We start from the raw sequence: 22,781 nt of genomic DNA on the forward strand, positions 1-22,781 counted from the left end.
CCCCACCAATGAAGGAAAGCATGCAGTATGCCTCCTTGACCACTCCCTCTTTTGACCTGCGTTGCCACCTTCAGGGAGCTATGGACCTGAACACCCAGATCTGTCTGTACATCAATACTCCCCAGGACTTTTCCATTTACTGTAGAGTTTGCTCTTGAATTGGATCTTCCAAAATGCATCACCACATTTGCCCGGATTGAACTCCATCTGCCATTTCTCTTCCCAACTCTCCAGTCTATCTATGTTCTGCTGTATCCTCTGACACTTCCCTTCACTATCTGCTCCTCCACCAATGTTAGTAACATGGGATAGATCTATTCTGGACCTGGGGACTTTTCTACCTTTTAGAATACCCAACACTTCCTCTCTCCTTATGCTGCCTTGACCTAAAGTAATCGAACATCTATCCCTAACCTCAATATCCATCATGTCCGTCTCCTCTGAATACCAATGCAAAGTACCCTTTAAGAATCTCAGCCATTTTCTCTGACCTCACACATAACTTTCCTCCTTTGTCCTTAAGTGGGCCAACTGTTTCTCTAGTTACCCAAAAAACATTATGGTGAAGTGTGAAGGCCTGATTGGTAGCATTCAATTGAGGATTTAACATTTTTGTATAATTTCTGGGTAAATGCATATGACAAAGGTCAACCAAGTTGCTGTAGTATTGATTTGGCACCAGATGGCAATCAAGTACTTAGTACAGCAAACTTTGATTCAGCTGACACCTTATGAACTCTTGATAAACCTGCAAAAATTAGATACCTCAAATACTGCGAAGTTTGCTGTACTATTCTGTGCAGTTATAGTTTTAAAATTTATTTATCTCCGTGTAAATATACTCGTTCAGTCGTATGAACGTCTGCAATATCAACAGTCAGTTCAATTTCTCCTCAAATACTGCAATATCCAAGTCGTCAGTTGAGGGTGCGAGGGAGAAGATTCTCGCCAGTAAGTTTTATTTAAGGCAATAGTGCATTATTATTTAAGTGATTTATGCTGTAAGTATAACAGATATGTATGCCCCCTGCATTACATTTCTATTACTTAGCGTGTGGTTTTACATTATTCATGTGGACCTCTTGGCCAATTGGTACATTCCTGGTCCCATAGCTGTCAGATAATAAAATAATTTACTATACATGAAAGTGTATATAGCTTTTACAGAATGTACTACAGACGTTTAGTTGAGAGGATTTCCTGTTGTCTTATCCTGATTTAAGATGTCATCACACTCATTGCATGGTAATTAATTAATTGGATCAATGGGCAGCCTGAAAAACCTTATTTAAAAACAACTTACATTTCTGTAACATCCTTCAGTGCCTCCATTTTGCCTTGGTACCCGTGAGACACTTATGAAATGTTGGAAGCTGTTTTCTTGTAAAAAATCAAGCAGGCAATTCCACCCCCCCACAGATGAAATTAAATTTTCCTCTTGGTTTGATCATGATTGTTAGTGAGGACATTGCAATGCTAAGGTATATAAGGATATGGGCGAAAAGTTGGAAATTAAATCAGTTAGGTGTTTGTCTTTGACTGGTGTGGATATGGGCTGGAGGGCCTTTTCTTGTAGATCTCTATGATGCTATGACAGGAATTACTTCTTCCTCTTTGAAATATTGCTGCAGAATGCTTTGAATGCACCTGAGGGGGCTAGGGAACTGTGTTTTGTCTTCTCTGTTTCATCTGAGATAAGAGTTTTATATAAATTCATGCAGTTTTTGAGCTCAGAGTTCTACATGAATGTATGAAAAACTGCATGAATTTATGTAAAACTCTGTTATCTCACTTTATAGATTAGAATCAATCTAAACATCAGGTCATAGACAGAGAACACAGGGGGCTAACACCTTCAACATATTGTCTAGCTATCACCATTGTTAACAGCTAACCCGAGAATGCAACTTTTAAAATAAGGATTTTATGATTTACACATGAAAGAAGTGAAACTGTCACTGTATGCTAACAGATGAAAGGCTTAACAGACAATCAATTTTTCAATGTATAATTTCAGTTACATCACACTACAAATGTTTGCTATAAATTCTGTTACGATCGAGCCCTCCACAATCACCTGATGAAGGATCGTCGCTCCGAAAGCTAGTGTGCTTCCTATTAAACCTGTTGATCTATAACCTGGTGTTGTGTGATTTTTAACTTTGTATACCCCAGTCCAACACCAGCATCTCCAAATCATGACATAAACCATGGTTTGTTCCTTACAAATAATATTAAAATAAACAAAAATGTTGCCCAATTTCATGATATCTAATAGCGTGTGTATCAACTATAATCAAATTCAACAGAAAGTTCTTTACAGAGTGAGTAGTGCGAATTTGGAACTTGTTACTATGGAAATGTTTGGATTCAATGCAATGGATGTATTTTGGGGGAAACTAGATAAACACGTACAAGAAAAATTAATAGAAGGCCCTGTTGATAGGGTGACATGAGTGACATAGAGGTTTGTGTCAAGTGTAAACATCAGCTCAACTGGTTCCTGTGCTACATGTTCTGAGTAATACGATTCTGAAAATTCTGAGGTTATTAAGGATGGTTGTTGATTTGCTTATGCCATCATGTGATTAAAGTGAAAGAAGAACCCTGCATTCCTTTGGCTGCTGCATGTTTACTGATATCTTATGACGGAATAATATGACTCTTATGTACAGTACAACCTTGCATGGATATGCTATCATCTAACCGTTATAGTTAGTCCTACATAGAGATACTCTGATTACTGTTCCTCTGTCTGAAATAGTAGTGTAGAAAAATTTAATAGTCACTACCTTGAATTTCTGATATCTTTTGAGATAAGGAGATGGAGGTCAGGGAGCAGGTCCTTTCTTTACTCTGTAAATTGCAGTACAGAGTTGGGGCAGGGGAGACTATATTTAGATGATTATATAATCTGATGAGCTGTGATTCTTATAGTCATGCTACATGATCATTAAGGTGCACTTTAAAGTTGAGAGTTGTGTCGAAGTCTGTTCTTGGTTTCCAGTAGCACTGATATGGTGCTTTACATGTGGTCTCACATTTTAAGACCAGAATATTTAGAAACAGAAATAAGCCATTTGGCTTATCAAATCCACTCTGTCACTCAAGGAGATTAAGGCTGATCTGATCATTCTCAACTCTGTTTTCTGCCTTATCCCCATCACCATTAATTCCCTTAATAGTTAGAAATCAGTCTATCTCAGCTGTGAATATACTTGACGTCCTAGACTTGACAGCCTTCTGTGGTGAAAACTTGCATTGATTCTACAAGTGTAAAAAGCCTCTCTGCATCCATGCTGTAAAGCCCCTTGAGAATTGTTTATGTTTCAATGCAGTCATTTCTCATTTGTCTAAACTCTAGCGAGCTCCAGAAGTCCTGCTCACCTAACCTATTCTCCTAAGAAAATCCCTCTATACTCAGGATCAATGTAGTGAACCTTCTGTGGACTGCTTCAGTCTGGGGGACTGAGCATGTGGCAGTTCAATAATTTACAACTTGTCATCCTGAAAATGTGCCCTTTATTCCAACTTTCTATAAGATCACTCCTCATTCATCTAAACCTTAATAAGTGAAGGCCTAACGTGTTTAGCTTTTCTTGATAAATAAATCTTTCCATCCTTATAAACAACCTAATATATCTCTCTTGAACTGCCTCAAATGCTATTATATCCTTTTTTAAATACACGGACTAAAACTGAGCATAAGAAATAGGAGCTGGAGTTGGCCATCTGGCCTATCGAGCCTGCTCTGCCATTCGGTAAGATCATGATTAATGTCTTCATGGACTCACCTGCCTGTTACTTGCCTGCTCACCATAACCCTTAATTCCTTTACTGTTCATAAATCCTTCCCTTAAAAAACATTCAACGAGGTAGCCTTAACTGCTTTACTGGGCAGGAAATTCCACACATTCACAACCCTTTGGGTGAAGAAGTTCCTCCTCAACTCCATGCTAAATCTGCTTCTATCTTATCTAATCCCCTCATAATTTTATGTATTTCTAAATTCCAGTGAGTAGAGTCCCAGTCTATGCAATCTCTTCTCATATCAAGATTTCTCTATTTTAAAGACCAGTACTGTTATGAACCAGGCTAGACCCCCTCAAAATACTTTAAGAATGTAGTCTAGATCCTAACTTTTTCTTATTTTAAAGGCAGTTTGAAGTGCATATTTCAGTTGTGATGTAGCTGGTCAAACCACTCAGCTTTAAGTAAAACAGAGTTTATTTAACCACTACAGTTTTAGAATTAGGATTAGAATTCCTACTGTATGGAAACAGGCCCTTCAGCCCAGCAAGTCCATACCAACCCTCCTAAGAATAATCTACCCAGACTCATTCCTCTATTACTCTACATTTCCTCCTGAGTAATGACCTCCCTGAACACTACGGGCAATTTAGCACGGCCAATTCACATAGCCTGCACATCTTTGGACTGTGGGAGGAAACTGGAGCACCCGGAGGAAACCCATGCAGACACTGGGTGAATGTGCAAACTCCACACAGACAGCTACCCAAGGCTGGAATTGAACCCAGGTCCCTGGAGCTGTGAGGCAGCAGTGCAGTTGAAACATGAACAAAAGAAAACGGAATTTAGAATAACTTAACTATTGGAAAACTCAACTGACTCAATACAGAAAGGTAAGTAATTCCACTAACATCCCATAAACACACCCCTTGGTAAGAAGTAAATTCGAACGCAGGTTCTTATAGGCAGGAGAGATTTCATAATGGAGGGTCAGCCAGCAATCAAGGCTGAAGCTTGAAACCTTTCTCTGCACTGCAGCTTCTCATTGTTGCAACTAAAGCAAAATTAGAAAAAACCTGAACTTGGAGAACTGTCCATTCCTTTGCCATTGTTAAACTAGACTCTTCCTAGACATTGCAGCGCCTCTGCCTTTACGACCTCTCGTAAGCAACATCCCAAACGTGAAACAAAAGGCACACAAATCATCCAACTGCCTCTTCAATCATAGAGTCATAGAGATATGAAGCACAGAAACAGGTCCTTCTCATTGGCCAAACTAATCAAGATCTCGTTGTACTCTTAGGTAACCTGCTTCACTGTGTTAAAAATCACACAACACCAGGTTATAGTCCAACAGATTTAATTGGAAGCACTAGCTTTCTGAGCGACGCTCCTTCATTAAACCTGTTAGACTATAACCTGGTGTTGTGCGATTTTTAACTTTGTACACCCCAATCCAACATCGGCATCTCCAAATCATGCTTCACCGTGCGCTATATCAGTGATTTTGGTGTACGACTGTACTGTTCACCTCTACAACTCCATGTGACATTCTCACCACTCTGAGTAAAGAAATTTGTCCTAGGTTCATTATTGGATTTAATAGTTTCTTGTTTTGAATTGTTTTCCAGCCTCAGGAGACTGATTGTGTGGAGTTTGCACATTCTCCCTGTGTCTGCGTGGGTTTCCTTCGGGTGCTCCGGTTTCCTCCCACAGTCCAAAAATGTGCAGGCTAGGTGAATTGGCCATGCTAAATTACCCGTAGGGTTAGGTGCAGGGGTAAATGTAGGGGAATACGTCTGGGTGAGTTGCGCTTCGGTCTGTCGGTGTGGACTTGTTGGGCCGAAGGGCCTGTTTCTGCATTGTAAGTAATCTAAAGTTAATTCCCCACAAGTGGAAGAACATTTTCTACGACTGCCATACTGACCCTCTTCATTAATTTTAAAGACCTTTAAGCTGTTGAATCTAGTGTCCACTGATACATTTGACTCAATATCTGCTCTGTTCATCATAACTGGTGCACTTAAATTGTTAAAGTAAGTACCAATACTCTGCAGCATGGATCTCACCAAGAGTAGCCAACTGGATTACTGAAGGTAAAACCATATTTCTGGAGTGCTCACCTTTCTGGCTGAGGCTGTGAATTGCATTCTGTAGTCAGGTACAGGTTTATTACAAAGGTTTTGAAAGGTCGGCCATTGGATTGCTCCGATCAATCTGCAAGAGTCAGTATAAAAGTTAATGTCACAGGTTTAATCTTGAGAAAACTAGATGTCCTCTTGTTTGTTAATTTTAGTTTTGTTTATTGGCAGGCACTCGCTGAACCTTTTAGAACGAATCAGTGCAAGCGCCATCACAACCATCCTGCATAAAATGATAGAAGAGCACGTGGGCAGATTGTGCCGTGGAGAATATGAGAACTCCTTTCTCTCCCAGCTAGAGGAGGTGAGTATGTCAGAATTGGGAAATGAACACAGCGTATTGTGTCTTTACTTGCTAAGTCACGAAAGTTTAATTTTTTGAGTTGTTATTTATTTTGAGTTGGAAAGCCTTCCACATAATTGATGTTCCAGATGCAGAAGATGTTGACCATGATGTTAATGTAGTTTCTTTGTCTTGACCTGAAAGATCCAACCGAGGAAGTGAAAACTTGCACGTGGCTTGAATATTTGTGCAGCAGATTCTGGTCAAGCATTCTACAATCCAGTGAATTACTAGTAAAGGTTTTAAAAAGGGAACTGAAAGCTGGAAATCTGAGAGCAAATTAGAAAATTCAGGAAAGGTGACTATAAGTTAACATTTATTTTTAAAATGCGTAGAGTTGTACAGCACGGAAACAGGCTCTTTGGTCCAACTTCTCTATGCTAACCAGATATCCTAAATTAATCTAGTCCCATTTGCCAGAAGTTGGCCCATGTCCCTCTAAACCATTCTTATTTATATACCCATCCTGATGTCTTTTAGCCTGCTCCAATATTCAATAAGATCATGGCTGGTCTTTTCATGGACCCTGATCCACTTTAGTTGCACTCTCACCAGATCCCTTAATTCCTTTATTGTTCAAAAACAAATTACCTTAGCTTTAAAAACATTTACTGAGGTGGCGTCAACTACTTCACTGGGCAAAGAATTCCATAGATTAACAACCCTCAGGGTGAAGAATTTCCTTCTCAATTCAGTCCTAAATCTGCTCCCTATAATCTTGAGGCTGTGCCCTCTTGTCTTAGCTTCACCTGCCAGTGGAAACATCCTATCTACTTCTATCTTATCCATTCCCTTCATAATTTTATCTGTTTCTATAAAATCCTCCCTCATTCTTCTGAATTCCAATGAATATAATCCCAATCTACTCAGTCTATCCTCATAAGTCAACCCTCTCAACACTGGAATCAACCGAGTGAACCTCCTCTGTACCTCCTCCAGTACCAGAACTGCATGTGGTGCCCCAGGTGTGGTCTCACCAGCACCCTGTACAGCTGCAACATAATCTCTCAGCTTTTAAACTCAACCCCTTTAGCAATGAAGGACAAAATTCCATTTGCCTTCCTAATTACTCGTTATGCCTGCAGACCAACCCTCTATGATTCATCCACAAGGACACTCGGGTCCCTTTGCATAGCAGCATGCTGCAACCTCATACCATTCAAGTAATAATCCTTTTTACTGTTACTCATACAAAATGTGAAGTCATACATTTTATTAACATTGTATTCCATCTGCCAGACCTTTGCCTACTCACTCAATATTCCTCTGCAAAGTCATATTCATATAGTCGTAGAGCTATACAACATGGAAACAGACCTTTCGGTCCAACCTGTCCATGCTGATCAGACATCCCACCTGCCAGCACCTGGCCCATATCACTCTAAACCTTTCCTATTCATATATCCATCCAGATGCCTTTTAAATGTTGCAGTTGTACCAGCCTCCACCCCTCTGCATACTTTGCTCTGCCACTCATCTCAGTGTCATCTGCAAACTTTGTCACCCTACACGTGGTCCCAAACTCCAAATCATCTATATAAATTGTAAATAATTGCGGTCCCAATGCCGATTAAATGTTGTAATTGTACTAGCCTCCACTACATCCTCTGGCAGCTCATTCCATACACGCACCACCCTCTGCATGAAAATGTTGCCCCTCGGGTTCCTTTTAAATCTTGCTCCATTCACCGTAAACCTATGCTGTCTAGTTTTGGACGCCCCCAACCCAGGGGAGAGACCTTGTCTATTTACCCTATCCATGCCCCTCATGATTTTATAAACATCTATAACGTCACCCCTCAGCCTCCAATGCTCCAAGAAAAACAGCCCCAGCCTGTTCAGCCTCTCCCTGTAGTTGAAGCTATCCGACCCTAGTAACATCCTTATAAATCTTTTCTGAACCCTTTCAAGTTTCACAACATTCTTCCAATGGGAGGGAGACCAGAATTGCACACAATACTCCAAAAGTAGCATAACCAATGTCCTGTACAGCCTAGTTGTGACCTCCCAACTCCTATACTCAATACTCTGACCAATAAATGAAGCATTACCAAACGCTTTTTTCACCAACCTGTCTATTTGCAACTCCACTTCAAGGAACTATGAACCTGCACTCCAAGGTCTCTTTGTTCAGCAACACTCACCATGACCTTACTATTAAGTGTATAAGTCCTGTCCTGATTTGCCTTTCCAAAATACAGTACCCCATTTTTCTAAATTAAACTCCATCTGCCACTCCTTGGCCCATTGGCCCATCTGATCAAGATCCCGTTATAATCTGAGATAACCTTTGCTGTCCACTACACCTCCAATTTTGGTGTCCGCTGCAAACTTACCAACTATACCTCCTGTGTTCATGCCCAAATCATTTATATAAATGACGAAAAGCAGTGAACCCAGCAGCAATCCTTGTGGCACACCACGGGTCACACTCATCCAGTCTGGAAAGCAACCCTCCACTACCACCTTCTATTTTCTACCTTCAAGCCAGTTCTGTATCCAAATAGCCAGTCCTCAGTGTATTCCATGTGATCTAATCTTGCTAACAAGTCTACCATGAGGAACCTTGTTGAATGAGGAGAAAGTGAGGTCTGCAGATGCTGGAGATCAGAGCTGAAAATGTGTTGCTGGAAAAACGCAGCAGGTCAGGCAGCATCCAAGGAATAGGAAATTCGATGTTTCGGGCATAAGCCCTTCATAAACCTTGTTGAATTCCTTACTGAAGTCCATATAGAACACATTCACTGCTCTGCCCTCATCAGTCCTCTTCGTTACTTCTTCAAAAAACTCAATCAAATTAGTGAAACTTTATTTTCCACACACAAAGCCATGTTGACTATTCTGAATAAATCCTTGCCTTTCCAAATACATGTAAATCCTGTCCCTCAGGATGCCTCCAACAGCTTGCCCATCACTGATGACGCCTGCAATGTCTGTAGTTCCCTGGGTTTTCCTTATCATCTTTCTTAAATAGTGGAACTATGTTAGCCAACGTCCAGTCTTTCAGTACCTCATCTGTGGCTATTAATGATAGAAATATCTCAGCAAGAGGCCCAGCAATCACTCCCCTAACTTCCCATAGAGTATTAGGGTACACCTGATCAGGTCCCAGGGATTTATCCACCCTTATATGTTTTAGGATGTACAGCATTTTCTCCTCTGTAATGTGGACAATTTTTAAAATGTCGTTATTTATTTTTCTACATTCTGTATCTTCCATGTCCTTCTCCAGAGTAAACAGTGATGCAAAATACTTGTTTAGTATCTCCCCCATCTCCTGCAGTTCCACACATAGACTGCCTTGCTGCTCTTTAAGGGGCCCTATTCTCTCCCTAGTTATCCATTTGTCCTTAATGTATTTGTAAAATCCCTTCGGATCCTCTTTAACCCTATTTGCAAAAGCTTTCTCATGTTCCCTTTTTGCCCTCCTGATTTCCCTCTTAAGTATACTCCAACCTTTACACCATTCTAAGGATTCACTCGATCTCTGCTGTCTATATCGGATATATGCTTCTTTCTTTTTCTTGACCAAAGCCTCAATTTTTCTCGTCATTCAGCATTCCCTACACCTGCCAGTCGTGCCTTTCATTCTAGCAGGGACAAAGGGTTTCTTATTATCTCACTTTTGAAGGCTTCCCATTTTCCAGCTCTATCTGGAAACATCTGCCCCAAATCAACTTTTGAAAATTCTTGCCTGATACCGTCAAAATTGGCTTTCCTCCAATTTAGAACTTTAACTTTCAGATCTGGCTTATCCTTTTCTATCACTATTTTAAAGCTAATAGAATTGTGATCGCTGGCCCCAAAGTGCTCCCCCACTGACAGCTCAGGAACTTGCCCTGCCTTATTTCCCAAGATTAGGTGAAGTTGTGCACCTTCTCTATTAGGTACATTCACATACTGAATCAGAAACTGTTCTTGTGCACTCTTCAACAAATTCCTCTCCATTGTAACCTTTTAACACAATGGCAGTCCCATTCTGTGTTTAGAAAGTGAAAATCCCTGACCATAACCACCCTATTATTCTTGCAGATAACTGAGATCTCCTTACAAATTTGTTTGTTTCCCGGGGACTATTGGGGAGGGTCAATGGTACAATTCCAATAAGGTGATCATCTCTTTTTTTTATTTCTCAGTTCCACCCAAATAACCTCCCTGGACATATTTCCATAGCCTCCATAAGTACAGTCATAATGGTATCTCTGACTAAAAATGCTACTCCTCCACCTCTCTTGCCCCCCTTTTCTATCCTTCCTATAGCATTTGTATCCTGGAACATTAAGCTGCCAATCATGTCTATCCCTGAGCCCTGTCTCTGTAATTGCCATGGTATCCTAGTTCCATGTTCTTAATCTTGCCCTGAGTTCATCTGTTAGCCCTGTTGCATTGAAATACACACAGTTTAATTTATCTGTCCTACCTTTGTTCCTGCTTGCCCTGAATGTTGGACTTGCGTTTTTTCCCAACTGTACCACTCTCAAATTGATCTCTTCTTCATTATCTCTTTGGGTCCCACAAGCCTACCATACTAGTTTAAATCCTCCCAAGCAGTTCTAGTAAATCTCCCTGCCAGTATGTTTGTCCTCTTCCAATTCAGGTGCAATCCGTCCTCCTCAGACAGGTAATTTCTGCCCCAGAAGAGATTCCAATGATCCAAAAATGTGAGCCCTCCTCCCCTGCACCAGCTCCTCAGCCACGCATTCATCTGCTCTGTCCTCTTATTCCTACCCTTACTAGCTCGCAGCACTGGGAGTAATCCAGATATTAGTACCCTTGAGGACCTCATTTTTAAATTCCTATATCCTCCTTTCAGAATCTTAACCTTTTCCCTTCATTAGTTGCAATGTATACAATGATCTCCTGCTGGCCTCTCTCCCCTGTGAGAATATTCTTGATCCAAGATACCCTTGATCCTGACACCAGGAAGGCAATGCACCATTTGATTTCTCACTGTTGGCCACAGAAATGTCTGTCATAGAGTCTGATATCATGGAGACGGGCCCTTGGGCCCAAGCTGGTCCATGCCGACTAAAATGTCTGTCCACACTAACCCCATTTCCCTGTACTTGGCCCATATCCTTCTAATCCTTTCCTTTCCATGTATTTGTCCAAATTCCCTTTGAATGTTGCTAATGCACCCACCTCAACCACTTCCGCTGGCAGCTCATTCCAAATGTGTATCATCCTCTGTGTAAAAAAAAGTTGCCCCTCAGGTTCCCTTTAATTCTTTCTGCTCTAATTTTAAACTGATGCCCTCTAGTCCTCGATTCCCCAACCCTAGGAAAAACATTTTGTGTATTCACTCTATCCATGCTTCTCATAATCTTATACACCTTTATAAGGTTCCCTCCAGTCTACGCTGGAAAGAAAAATGTCCTAGCTTGTCCAACCTCTCCCTGTAACTCAGACCATTGAGCCCAGACAGCATCCTTCTAAATTTCTTCCATATTCTTTCCAATTTAATAGCATCCTTCCTTTAACAAGGTGACCAAAATTGAACACAATACTCCAAATACAGAGTTACCAACGTCCTGTATAACTTCAATATAATTTAGCAACTTCTATACTCCAACCGATCCGTGTGATCCGATAGGATTCAAAACCAAACACACTTATTGCAGACAAAATCATGAGTAACATGGAAACTCTCCCAAATCCAAAAGGAAGAGCACGTCACTCTACTAAAGGCCACCATTGCACCTTAACAAGCTATAGACCCAGAATATAGTGCAGTCTTACTGCTCTAAAAAAATACTGCTCCAGGCTAACTGATAACCAATGTTTTATAGTTTTAAAATTTAATGAAGAGACAGATCTCAATAAAACATATGTTTAAAAAATGACCCCACTGTACTGACTATTGTAGATTTACGAAAACAAAAAAGAACACTAAGGTTATATGTAAAAACCATGCACTTAACTGATCCTGCTGTGAGTTCTCGAACACCGGTTCTTCTGAGGTCAACTGTGAATTTCACTGTTTGTTCATGTTTCTTCAATGCTCTCTGATGTTCATCCATACTTGAACTCAAGGAGCAAAGATAATAGCTTTGCAGATGACCTGCTGTGCCAGTTAGCAGTGTAGATTTCTTTCTCCATTTGAGTCAGTGCCCATGTGGTCTCTACCTTTGCCTCTCTTCTTCCTTTTTAAAGTGCTGCTGTATTGATCTTTACTCCCCAAAAGTTCCAAAACCGTGCAACAGTTTACAAAACAGTAAGCTCCTGGAATTTGGGGAAAACAGCTCCAACACCTAAAGTACATCAAAAAAGGATCAGCTCTTACAGCCACAATGTTTTTCAGTTTGGCTGTCATGTTCCCTACATTACAAAATGACTATATGACAAAACTGCTTCAATATCTGTAAAGCCTTTGAGATCTGTCCCATGAAACTACTATCTGACAATCTGTACATTAAAATATCTTAAATAATTGGAGTAAATGCCCTGCGATATTTCATTATCTTTAATGGCTTGCTATGTACGTATGTTTGAGAATGAAGTAGTCTCTTGAGCATCATATTTTCCAGAATCCTGAATTCAAAGTTCTGCTACTCTGATTCAGTCTTTAAAGTCTACCAACATTAGTTTAGACAGGCATGCAAGAAGTGAAACAAGGTCCAAAAATACTAGAGATTCAGTAAGTCTGGCAGCCTCTGTTGAGAGAGAAGGGGAGTTAACATTTTGAGTTCAAGATCATTCTTTTTCCACAGTGGTTGCTAGATCTCATTTTCAACAGCACCTCCTGATTTTATTTCTGCTCTACATTACATTGACCAAAGTAGCTTAGTGTACCCTTACCAGACTCTAACCAGGATTTTACAGATTAAATTAAGCAATAAGATTGCATTAAACAGATTAATGATGTGTATAAGGGTGATTTAATTGAGGCTTGTACAATTTAGGAAGGATATGATTGGGTAGATTGAACCAGTGAGGGTATATAGTGAGAGAGGTTAACTTTAAAATCAGCCAGGCCATTCAGAAGAAACATTAGGGTCACCTTCTTCAACCAAGTGGTATTGGAAAATGGTGCACTTGCCCCCCAAGGTAAAATCTAACCTATTTTTTTTAGACAAATATATTAAGGTATGTGAATCCAGAGCAAGTAAATTGAATTGTAATATATATTAGCTATGGTTTCACTGAATGCTGAAGCAGGCCCCAAGACCTGAATGGCTCACTCCTATTCTTATAATCAAGATTGTCAGTCTTTGTCTATTCTGAAGTTGTTGACTGAGAAATGATAATGGAGTGATTAAGCAGGGCAGATTATAATGGAAGGCACAAATATCTTGAAGTGACAGCTGGAGTCTTGTCTCTTTCTGTTTAGTGGCTGGAATCAAAAGTAATTTGTTGGCTGAGCATGGTGTTTCTGCAGAAAACCAGCACTAAATTGTCATCCCCTCAGACAAGCAGCACACTACAACGCTGGAGAATACACCTGCAGTTTTTTCTTTACCAGGTGTATGCAAATATGAGGATTGAGGAACTTTTCAGCATTATTCGTGGTAAGTGAATGCAGTTACATTTTCATACTTGAGACAAAGTTTGGCATCTTGTGTCAATTTTGCATTTTCAGGTATTTCAGGGTTTTCAGTTTACATTTACTTCTATACTGTTCCTGGCAAGTGCCAGAGAAACAGTTTTTTCAGTCATATGCTGCTCGCAGAAGTACCTCTTTCAATTTCTGAGTAGCTCATGATTGTGAGATTCAAATTTCTTTGATTTTTTTCTTTCTTAGACCTCTGTCCTGGTCCTGGCATCATTGGCCTGATGTGTGGAAATGGGAGCAATTGTTGGGACTTAGGTGCTGACTGTGTTCGAACTGAATTAACGGTGTTCAGTTTTACTCAAAATGCTTGTCAACCATTGGCATTTTAAATCATATATGTGTGGATCTATATGCATTCCATATATACATATGAAATTCATGTGATTTTGTTACAATACCCATTTTCACTTGGTGTCATGTTTTACTAAAATGCACATCATATTTTAATTGGGCTCAGAAACCGATGTTTCTTTTCGAAGTTGTTGGTTTTTATTTTGTTTTGAACTGCAGATTTCCCAGAATCCAAGGCAGCATTGCAGGATCTGAAAGTTTGCCTTGAAAGGACCAATCAGAGACAACAATTACTTTCATCTCTAAAAGCAGCCCTGGAAACTCGACTTCTCCACCCAGGTTTGTTCTGATTACACACACTTTCTAAAGTATGCAATACAAGCTGAGCAGAGTTTGGGAGTAATGCACCTCCTTTCATTTGACAGGTGACTTTGGAAGAATAACTATTTATTGGTCTTAATGTCTGTTACTATCCTCCAAAAAGCAGTAGGAATGCCTCGTCTCTCACTGCTTTTAGGAGTAGAATTTAGAGTCTGATTATATATTTTTGCTGACCATATTGCCAGTGATTGTACAGCTAACGTTCTTTTTAAGAAGTATGCATATGTGGCTGCTCAGCAGTCTTAAGGGAAACATGCAATGCAACAAACACATGCATATGACAAATGTAAAGGTCGTATTCTGACAGAACATTACATGGTCCTTTAGCTATGAAAATTTAGATGTAGAGTGATTCATGGAAATTCTTCCAGAGTTGAGGAAATTTCCACAACTCAAAAAAGAGTAACATTTAAATTTTTATTATTAGAAAAGTATATTCATACATGCCTAATGAGAAATACTGAGGTAAATGGTGTCCCAAAGGTTAGTTGGTTACAATTCCCACATATACATGTTTAGCAGAAGTTTTTGGAGTTTGACTTAGCAACGGGGTTCTTCCAATTTTCCCTTTCCTCATTGAGGCCATTGCTGCTACCATATATTGGACATTACTACAGATGTTGCAGCTGAAGTGAAGTGACAGTGTAAACTGAGTATAGACCTTGGGTGTCTGCCTACATTTGATGGATTGACCGAGTCAACGGGTAGCCCAGAAAGCCATTCTGAATGCTGGAGGTTAAGAGGTTAAAGCGATTGTTTCTGTAACAAAGGGCCATAATTTTACTCAACATTTAGCATTGCAACTGGTTGACCAACCTCTTCACTTGGAAGCAGCATTTCTCTCACAAGGGGAGGGTGGTGTTGCAGAAAGATAAGATTTTGCGCAACAGCAAACGTGAATTTCAGAAGGAAAGCCCAAAACAATTCATTGATTATTTGAATGTGTAGTGAATAAGCACGACCACTGAAATGTGCCTAGCAGTAGGACTAATTAAAGTGGCAATAGGATTTGGGTTGCTATTTAACCTGAGTTTCCTCATCTCTCAATTCACTTTGTGAGTAGTTTGTTATGCGAGTGAGATGAGGAGGAATGTCGGTGTGCACTCAGCTCATTCAGTCACCCATTTAGCATTGCGATTTGATTGATCACTCACCCACCCCACCACTCTGTCAGCAACCCATCCATCCAGCCCTCCCAATCAGTCACAACCCACCTAGTTTACCAACCAGGAGAAAATGAGGATTACAGATTCTGGAGATCAGAGTCAAGAGTGTGGTGCTGGAGAATTCACTTCCTGATGAAGGACTTATGCCAGAAACGTCAATTCTCCTGCTGTTCAGAAGCTGACTGACCCTGCTATGCTTATCCAGCACCGCTCTATCTTACTAACCAGTTAGCCACCTACCTAGAACACCTCCAGGCAATGTCAGCCAGTTAACCAGCACCCTCCCTGCTGTCAATTCTCAAGAAAATGTTGGATACCAAAGAAAGAAAGCTAGTGGTAAGCAGACAGGCTTGGAAAAAGTCAGCCTTGCACCCACAATGTGTTGCAGGCAGGCTAAATTTATTGAAAGTGGAACTTCTATTTCTGACTGGAACTCGGTCAGTAGCAGCAGTGTCAGTGCTTAGAAGTGGGTGCTGCCACGACTGCAGACAGTCTTTATAGTCTTATTCTATTTGAGACAAGCAGAAATAAGAGGAGTGGGCAGTTCGGTCCTCACACCTGTTCCGCTCGGTAGGATCATGGCTGAAAGGACACTTTTCACATCTGTATTATTTTTGTCCTTTTCCCCATAACACTCGATTCCCTTCCTGATCAAGAATCTATCTATGTCAGCCTTAAGAGTACACAGGGACTCTGCCCCCACGGCTCTTTGTGGCAAGGAGTTGCAAAGAAATTTATCCCTCTGGGAGAATAAATTACTCCTCATCACAGTCCTGAATTGATGTCCCTTAATTCTGAGACAATGCCCTCTGATCTCAGATGGTCCCATGAGAGGAAACATCCTTTCAGCATTTACCTGTCAAACCCTTTAAATATTCTATGTCTCAAGAATGAGATCACCTCTCATTCTTCTAAATTCCAGTGCGTAGAGTCTTAACCTGTTTAAACTTTGCTTGCAAGTCAATTTCTCCATAATGGCGTTCATCCCTAATTAACCTTGTCTGAACTGCCCCCAAACAAGTAATATTTTTCCTTAAGTAAGGGAACCAAAACTGCTCACAGTACTCTTGATGTGGTCTCACCAGTATCTTGTAAATCCCTATTCTTATATTCTAACTCCCTTCAAATAAAGGCCAACATACCAGATTACCTGCTGCACTTGTATGCATGCTCCTGTATGAATCCTGGATCCAAGTAAGTAGTGGGCATTAGGCAGACCTTGAGAGTGGGAATGATGGTGGGTTGGTTTTGGAGTCTGCAGAAATGGAGGAATGAGTGATGTACTGTATGTATTTGAGTAATATTTGAATTGTTTTGACATTTTAAGGTTGAGTTTATGGGATCCACTATTACATGGATCCTGCTTTTGAGTGGCTGAAATGCACGCCCGTCAAAATTCATACCATGTCATCAGCAGAAGACCAATTGATCTGAGTGATTAAAGAAAAAAATCACAATGAATTACGGTAATTCTGAAGACGTGGAGTGGGATGACTGGCAGAGTGACGCATTAATTATGATCTGTTATCTGTGAAGAACTAGGGTTGACTTTTACATGATGTTTGGAAAATTCCAGATTTTATGGTCAAAAATAGAATGTTGACTTTCACGAGACTGACTTTTACTCGAGTAAAAATGGGACTATGTTCTGTGGTGCTGACCCTTCTACACGCAGGGTACTCTCCAAAGATTGTACCCCCTCCTTTCTCACGCCATTAAAAACTTTACACAATCACTCTGTCCATTCCTGCCTGCCTACCCATTACAAGCCTAATCTTAGCATGGGCAATGTAATGTTAATTAAGCTTTTAACTCACCGGCAGACCTTTAATTAATCGTTTACTTATGGTGAGTGGCCTACCAATGTTGGCGTCAGCCCACTTATTGGGAGGATGAGTTCAGAGGTGGACGGGAAGGTGATGGGCTAAGGCTCCCTTCCTATTTTACATGTTTTCCTCGAAAATCCACGCTGCAGCAGAAAGTAGATTTCAGTCTTCCCCTTGCTCATCCAAGCACCATCTTCTAACCTGGGGGCACATGAGCTGCCTAACTATCAACCCCCACTCCCCACCCTGCAGAAAGCATCTGGCTACCTCTTACCTACCCACACCCAGCTTTGAAACTATCAGAAGGGAAAAAAGCGGGAGAGATGTCTGATTAAAGAATTCAGACCTATTCACATTCTCTTAGTTCCACTTGTATTTTGAACAACGGCTTGGCAGGCCATGGGGAAACTTCTGAGCAAGCCACATGGTGATCTGCAGACTGCCTGTTAGTTAGAAGTTGTGTGGTTTAACTTGCACGTTTACACTGTTATACACTCTTATGTTAACACTCTATGTGCCACATTAACATGAGGTTAGTTTTTGGAGAGGCAGTGTATGCTGAAATACCATTGCAAAAGGTCATTACATCTAAGGTTTGAACAATGTGAAAGAATACAGGTGTGAAGCAAACGCTAACCTTCTTTGTAGTTTGAAGTATATTATGTAAAATTCGATATATTGCTAAGGTGGAATATGGGCTAACTGATGTTACCTGTGCCACAATTTTGAGCAATGTTATTGTTTTAGGTGGTTGAATTATTTATTTCTTCCAGTTTTCTGCTCTGCTGCAACTTGTGTGGGTGGGGTGTGATGGTGACTGTAATGGCTGACTTCATTCCTACCTTCTTGTAAACTCCAGACACACACACTCGCATACATTTCAGCAAGCATCGCCACATGTGGGCCGGGAAAGCAACCTTTACAAAGTTTTTTCTTCTTCCAATCCAAACTGTGGTTGTATTTAGATTAACTGACCCAAGAGAGACAAAAGGAACTGGAGCCTGAAAATGACTGCTGTACTTGCTTTAATCACACACATGGGAATGCCTATATTTACTTGGACACCAAGTTAATGTGTTGCCCCTACAGAGAAATTATACATCCCAGAGCATGAGGAAGTGACTGTATGTGAAGCAACACAACTCTAGACACTAGATGTCAAATTTCTACCACAGATTCAACTTAATCTCTTGGTGCTCATTGGTCAAATATACACAAGGTATTCTTCAAAACATTTATCTAATAGTTAATGGAGTTAATGTTTCCTTGTTTAGGAGTGAACACTGCTGATGTGATAACTTTGTACATATCTGCAATCAAGGCCCTTCGTGAGTTGGACCCATCGATGGTTATTTTGGAAGTGGTGTGTGAACCAGTCCGCAAGTATCTCAGGTGCAGTGTTGTATTTTCAATACAATATTTCAGTGGGTGTAGTGATCCCATTCACAGGATGAACTTGTTGGGGGTAGCTGGACGGGAGGTGTGGTTGTTGAGGGTGCCTTCTGACGGAGTCAGTAATTATTTTTATTGAAATGCCAAAATTAAGTCAAACAGGTAAATCCGTGTCAGAATTGAACAAAGCTGCATACTAATGAAGTTGTGACATCTGGATAGTCGCTCTTCATGCCAAACCAGAGAATCTCTGGAAAATGTTGGAGAATCTCTGGAAAATATTTTGTCCAAAGTTTGATAACATGAAATTTCATTCAGCTGCTCATTTTCAGGTGCGGGCCAATCCAGCTGTTCAGGCTGACATTGAAAGAGCAAATGTTGCCACATTCAAATTGGGATAAAGGATATGAAGTGCATCTCTAGGTGACTGAAATAGTTGGTCATCGCAAGAATAGGGTATTGTTCGATGTTATTTCAGAGAGAAATTTGGATGTAGAGGAAAAGAATCAAAGTTCAATCTCATCATGTTACTCTTCCAGAATGCAGTTTTCTTCTCAAGTGCTGTGAGCAGATCACTCAGTTGCATAAGTTTGTGTTCTTTCATTGCATTCTTGCTTTCAGTTCATTTGGTTTCAGCTATGTTCACAAAATAAGCGAAGAGACGCTTCATATTCTAATCGCAGAGGCAGTATTGAATTCCTTTTCAAAGTTGATTTTAAGTATAAGCAATTGATCCCTCCATTTCAAGCACCTTTGCAGTACTCTTCCTAATGACAACCAGTGGATCGCTGTGTGTAAACACAATACATCATGATTATATCCCGTATCTGTAGGTTGTTTTGCAATTAGCTGCACATGGAGTGGGTGAAGGTTCAGTGTAGTTTGCAATTGATGTGACTTGGTGTAATATGTCACCGAGGTGCTCAGTCCTTTCATGCCAGCTGTTTCCTGTAAATCGAAAAGTGAGATTTAAACAGTATGTCATGTATCAGTTTATAGCTGCAGTGCCATCATGCTCAATCCAACCAGGCAATCCCAAGGAGTTTGTTTTTCTCCAGAATAGTTCTATTAAATATTGAAAATTCCATGCACATTTGCTTGTTCAAGAGCACAAGACAAAACAAAATGTCTTCAAAACAGTTTTCTACATATATCATAGAAAAACCAACTTCATTGCTCAGATCTTTGAGTATAAGAGTTGGAATGTCATGTTGAGGTTCTGCAGGACATTGGTGAGGCCTCCTCTTGAGTACCGTGTCCAGTTATGGTTGCCCTATTATAGGGAAATATTATTAAGCTAGAGAAGGTTCAGAAAAGATTTACTAGGATGTTGCTAGGAATAGGCTGGGCCATCTTTCACTGGTGCATGGGAATAGAGAGATGACCTTACAGAGTTTAGAAGAACATGAAGAGAATGGATAGGGTTGATGGGAGAGGTCTTTTTTGCTAGGATGGGTGAATTCAAGGCTGAGGGCATATTTTTAAGGTGAGAGGAGAGAAACTTAAAGTCATGAGGGGCAATTTTTTTTTTAAAACAGTGGTTAGTGTGTGGAATGAATTTCCTAAGGAAGTGGTGAATGCAGGCACAGTTACTAAGTTTAGAAGACATTTAGGTAAGTACATAAATAAGAAATGTTTGGAGGGATGTGGGTCAGGAGCATGCAGATGGAACTAGTTTAGCTTAGAATTATGTTTGACATGGACTGGTTGGACTGTAGGGTCTGTTTCTGTGCTGTATGACTCTGTGTGCATCACATCCATCGGCTATAGTTTCCACAACTTCCTGCTTCATGATGATGTTTGTTTGAGAGAGGTAATGCTGCACATTTCTGCCTCCTCAAGAATTTATTTCAATCATTTTGATTTTACTTGCTGCAGTCAAAGTTTCAATAATGAGCCTTCTTGGTCTGTGCAATCTGATAGATCACCTCCAAAGATGCTTTTAGATCAGCAATGCTAAACATTCCTCTTAAAAGAAGCTTGGTGCTGTGATTTTTTTTCCCCACTTTCCCAAATGTAATCCCTGAGAGTGATCTCCAAACATGGTTTATGCCTGTTTAATTTCATGCTTTCATTAGGCTGGATTTTATTATTATTCACTCATGGGGTGTAAGTGTTGATGGCTGCTTTAAATTGCTGCAGTTGATGTGCTGCAGGCAGGCACTCAAAGCTGTAGCTAGGCCCTAATGGGATGAAATTTCAAGATTTTGACACAAAAGGAATGATATGTTTCCAAGTCAATATGGTGAGCTTGAAGGTCATGGTGTCCTCATGTATCTGCTGCCTTTGTCCTTCGAGATGGAAATGCTCATGAGTTTGGAAGGCACTGTTTAAGGAGCTTTGGTGAATTTCTGCAGTGCATCTTGTAGATGGTACACATTATTGTGACTGAGCATTGGCAGGCAGGGAGTGGGTGTTTGTGGATGTGGCACCAAACAAGCGAGCTGCTTTGTCCTTTATGGTATTGAACTGCTTGTGTTGTTGGAACTGCACTCATCCAGGCAAATGGAGTGTTCCTAACTTGTGCCTACTGTGAGTAAGCAGGCAGGTACAGCAAGTGTTGACAAAGGAAAATGGTATGTTGGCCTCCATAACGATTGGAATCAGCGAATCTCAGCGAAATCTGTGGGGCAACTGAGGAACAACATCTCAACTTCAGACTAGGCAAGGCTGGTAGGTGCAGGGAATGCTGGATGATTAGATAAATTGAGATTTTGGTCAAGGAAAAGAAGGAAGCACGTGTCAGGTATAGAGCAGGGATCAAGTTCATCTCTGGAAGAGTATAAAGGCAGTAGGAATATGCTTAAGAGGGAAATCAGGAGGGCTAAAAGGGGACATGAGAGTTTTGGCAAATAGGGTTAAGAAGACTCCAAAGAAATTTTACAAATACATTAAGAGCAAACGAGTAATTAGCGAGAGGATAGGGCCCCTAAAGATCAACAAGGCAGCCTGTATGTGGAACCACAGGAGATGGGGGAGATACTAAACGAGTATTGTGCATCAATGTTTATAGTGGAGAAGAACATGGAAGATTTGAGAATGTGGGGAAATATTAAATGTTCATATTAAAGCGAGGGAAGTGCTGGACATCTTAAAACACATCTGATCAGGTGTAGGACAAAGTGAGGACTGCAGATGTTGGAGATGAGAGTTGAGGGTGTGGTACTTGAAAAGCCCAGCACGCCAGGCAGCATCCAAGGAGTAGGAGAATAGATGTTTTGGGCATAAACCTTCATCAGGAATGACACCTGGTCAGGTATACCCAGTTATCTGTGGGAAGGTAGGGGATTGATTGCTGGGCCCCTTGCTAAGATATATATATCATCGATAACCACAGGTGAGGCACTGGAAGACTAGAGGCTTACTAGCGTGGTGTCACTATTTAAGCCAGTTGGTAAGGAAAAGCCAGGGAACTATACTCTAGTGAGCCTGACATCAGTGCTGGGCAAGTTGTTGAAGGCAATCCTGACAGGCAGGGTTTACATGTATTTGGAAAGGCAAGGACAGATTAGCAATACTCAACATGGCTTTTTGCATGGGAAATAATGTCTTACTAATTTGATTGAAATTTTTGAAGAACTAGTGAAGAGGATTGATAAGGGTGGAGCAGTGGACATGATCCACAGGCTCTTCATGATAGACTGGTTAGATCAGGAGTTTAATTCCGATAAATGCGAGGTGCTGCATTTTGGGAAAGCAAATCTTAGCAGGACTTATACACTTAATGGTAAGGTTCTAGGGAGTGTTGCTGAACAAAGAGACCTTGGCGTGCAGGTTCATAGCTCCTTGAAAGTGGAGTCGCAGGTAGATAGGATAGTGAAGAAGGCGTTTGGTATGCTTTCCTTTATTGTTCAGAGTATTGAGTACAGGAGTTGGGAGGTCATGTTGCGGATGTACAGGACATTGGTTAGGCCACTGTTGGAATATTGCGTGCAATTC

General features: G+C 40.6%; 1 protein-coding gene across 3 annotated transcripts in view; it reads left to right on the top strand.

Annotated features, from left to right (window-relative positions):
• anapc2 (anaphase promoting complex subunit 2) overlaps positions 1 to 22,781 on the top strand; it is a 109,847-nt gene that overhangs the window by 13,239 nt on the left and 73,827 nt on the right. For all 3 annotated transcript variants that reach the window (XM_060841265.1, XM_060841264.1, XM_060841266.1), the window contains exons 3-6: positions 6,063 to 6,195; positions 13,565 to 13,742; positions 14,297 to 14,416; positions 18,725 to 18,842. In XM_060841265.1, the coding sequence (XP_060697248.1) occupies positions 6,063 to 6,195; positions 13,565 to 13,742; positions 14,297 to 14,416; positions 18,725 to 18,842 (549 nt within the window). The remainder of the gene's footprint in view (positions 1 to 6,062; positions 6,196 to 13,564; positions 13,743 to 14,296; positions 14,417 to 18,724; positions 18,843 to 22,781) is intronic.

This window comes from Hemiscyllium ocellatum, chromosome 21, assembly GCF_020745735.1.
Source record: "Hemiscyllium ocellatum isolate sHemOce1 chromosome 21, sHemOce1.pat.X.cur, whole genome shotgun sequence".
Taxonomy (NCBI): domain Eukaryota; kingdom Metazoa; phylum Chordata; class Chondrichthyes; order Orectolobiformes; family Hemiscylliidae; genus Hemiscyllium; species Hemiscyllium ocellatum.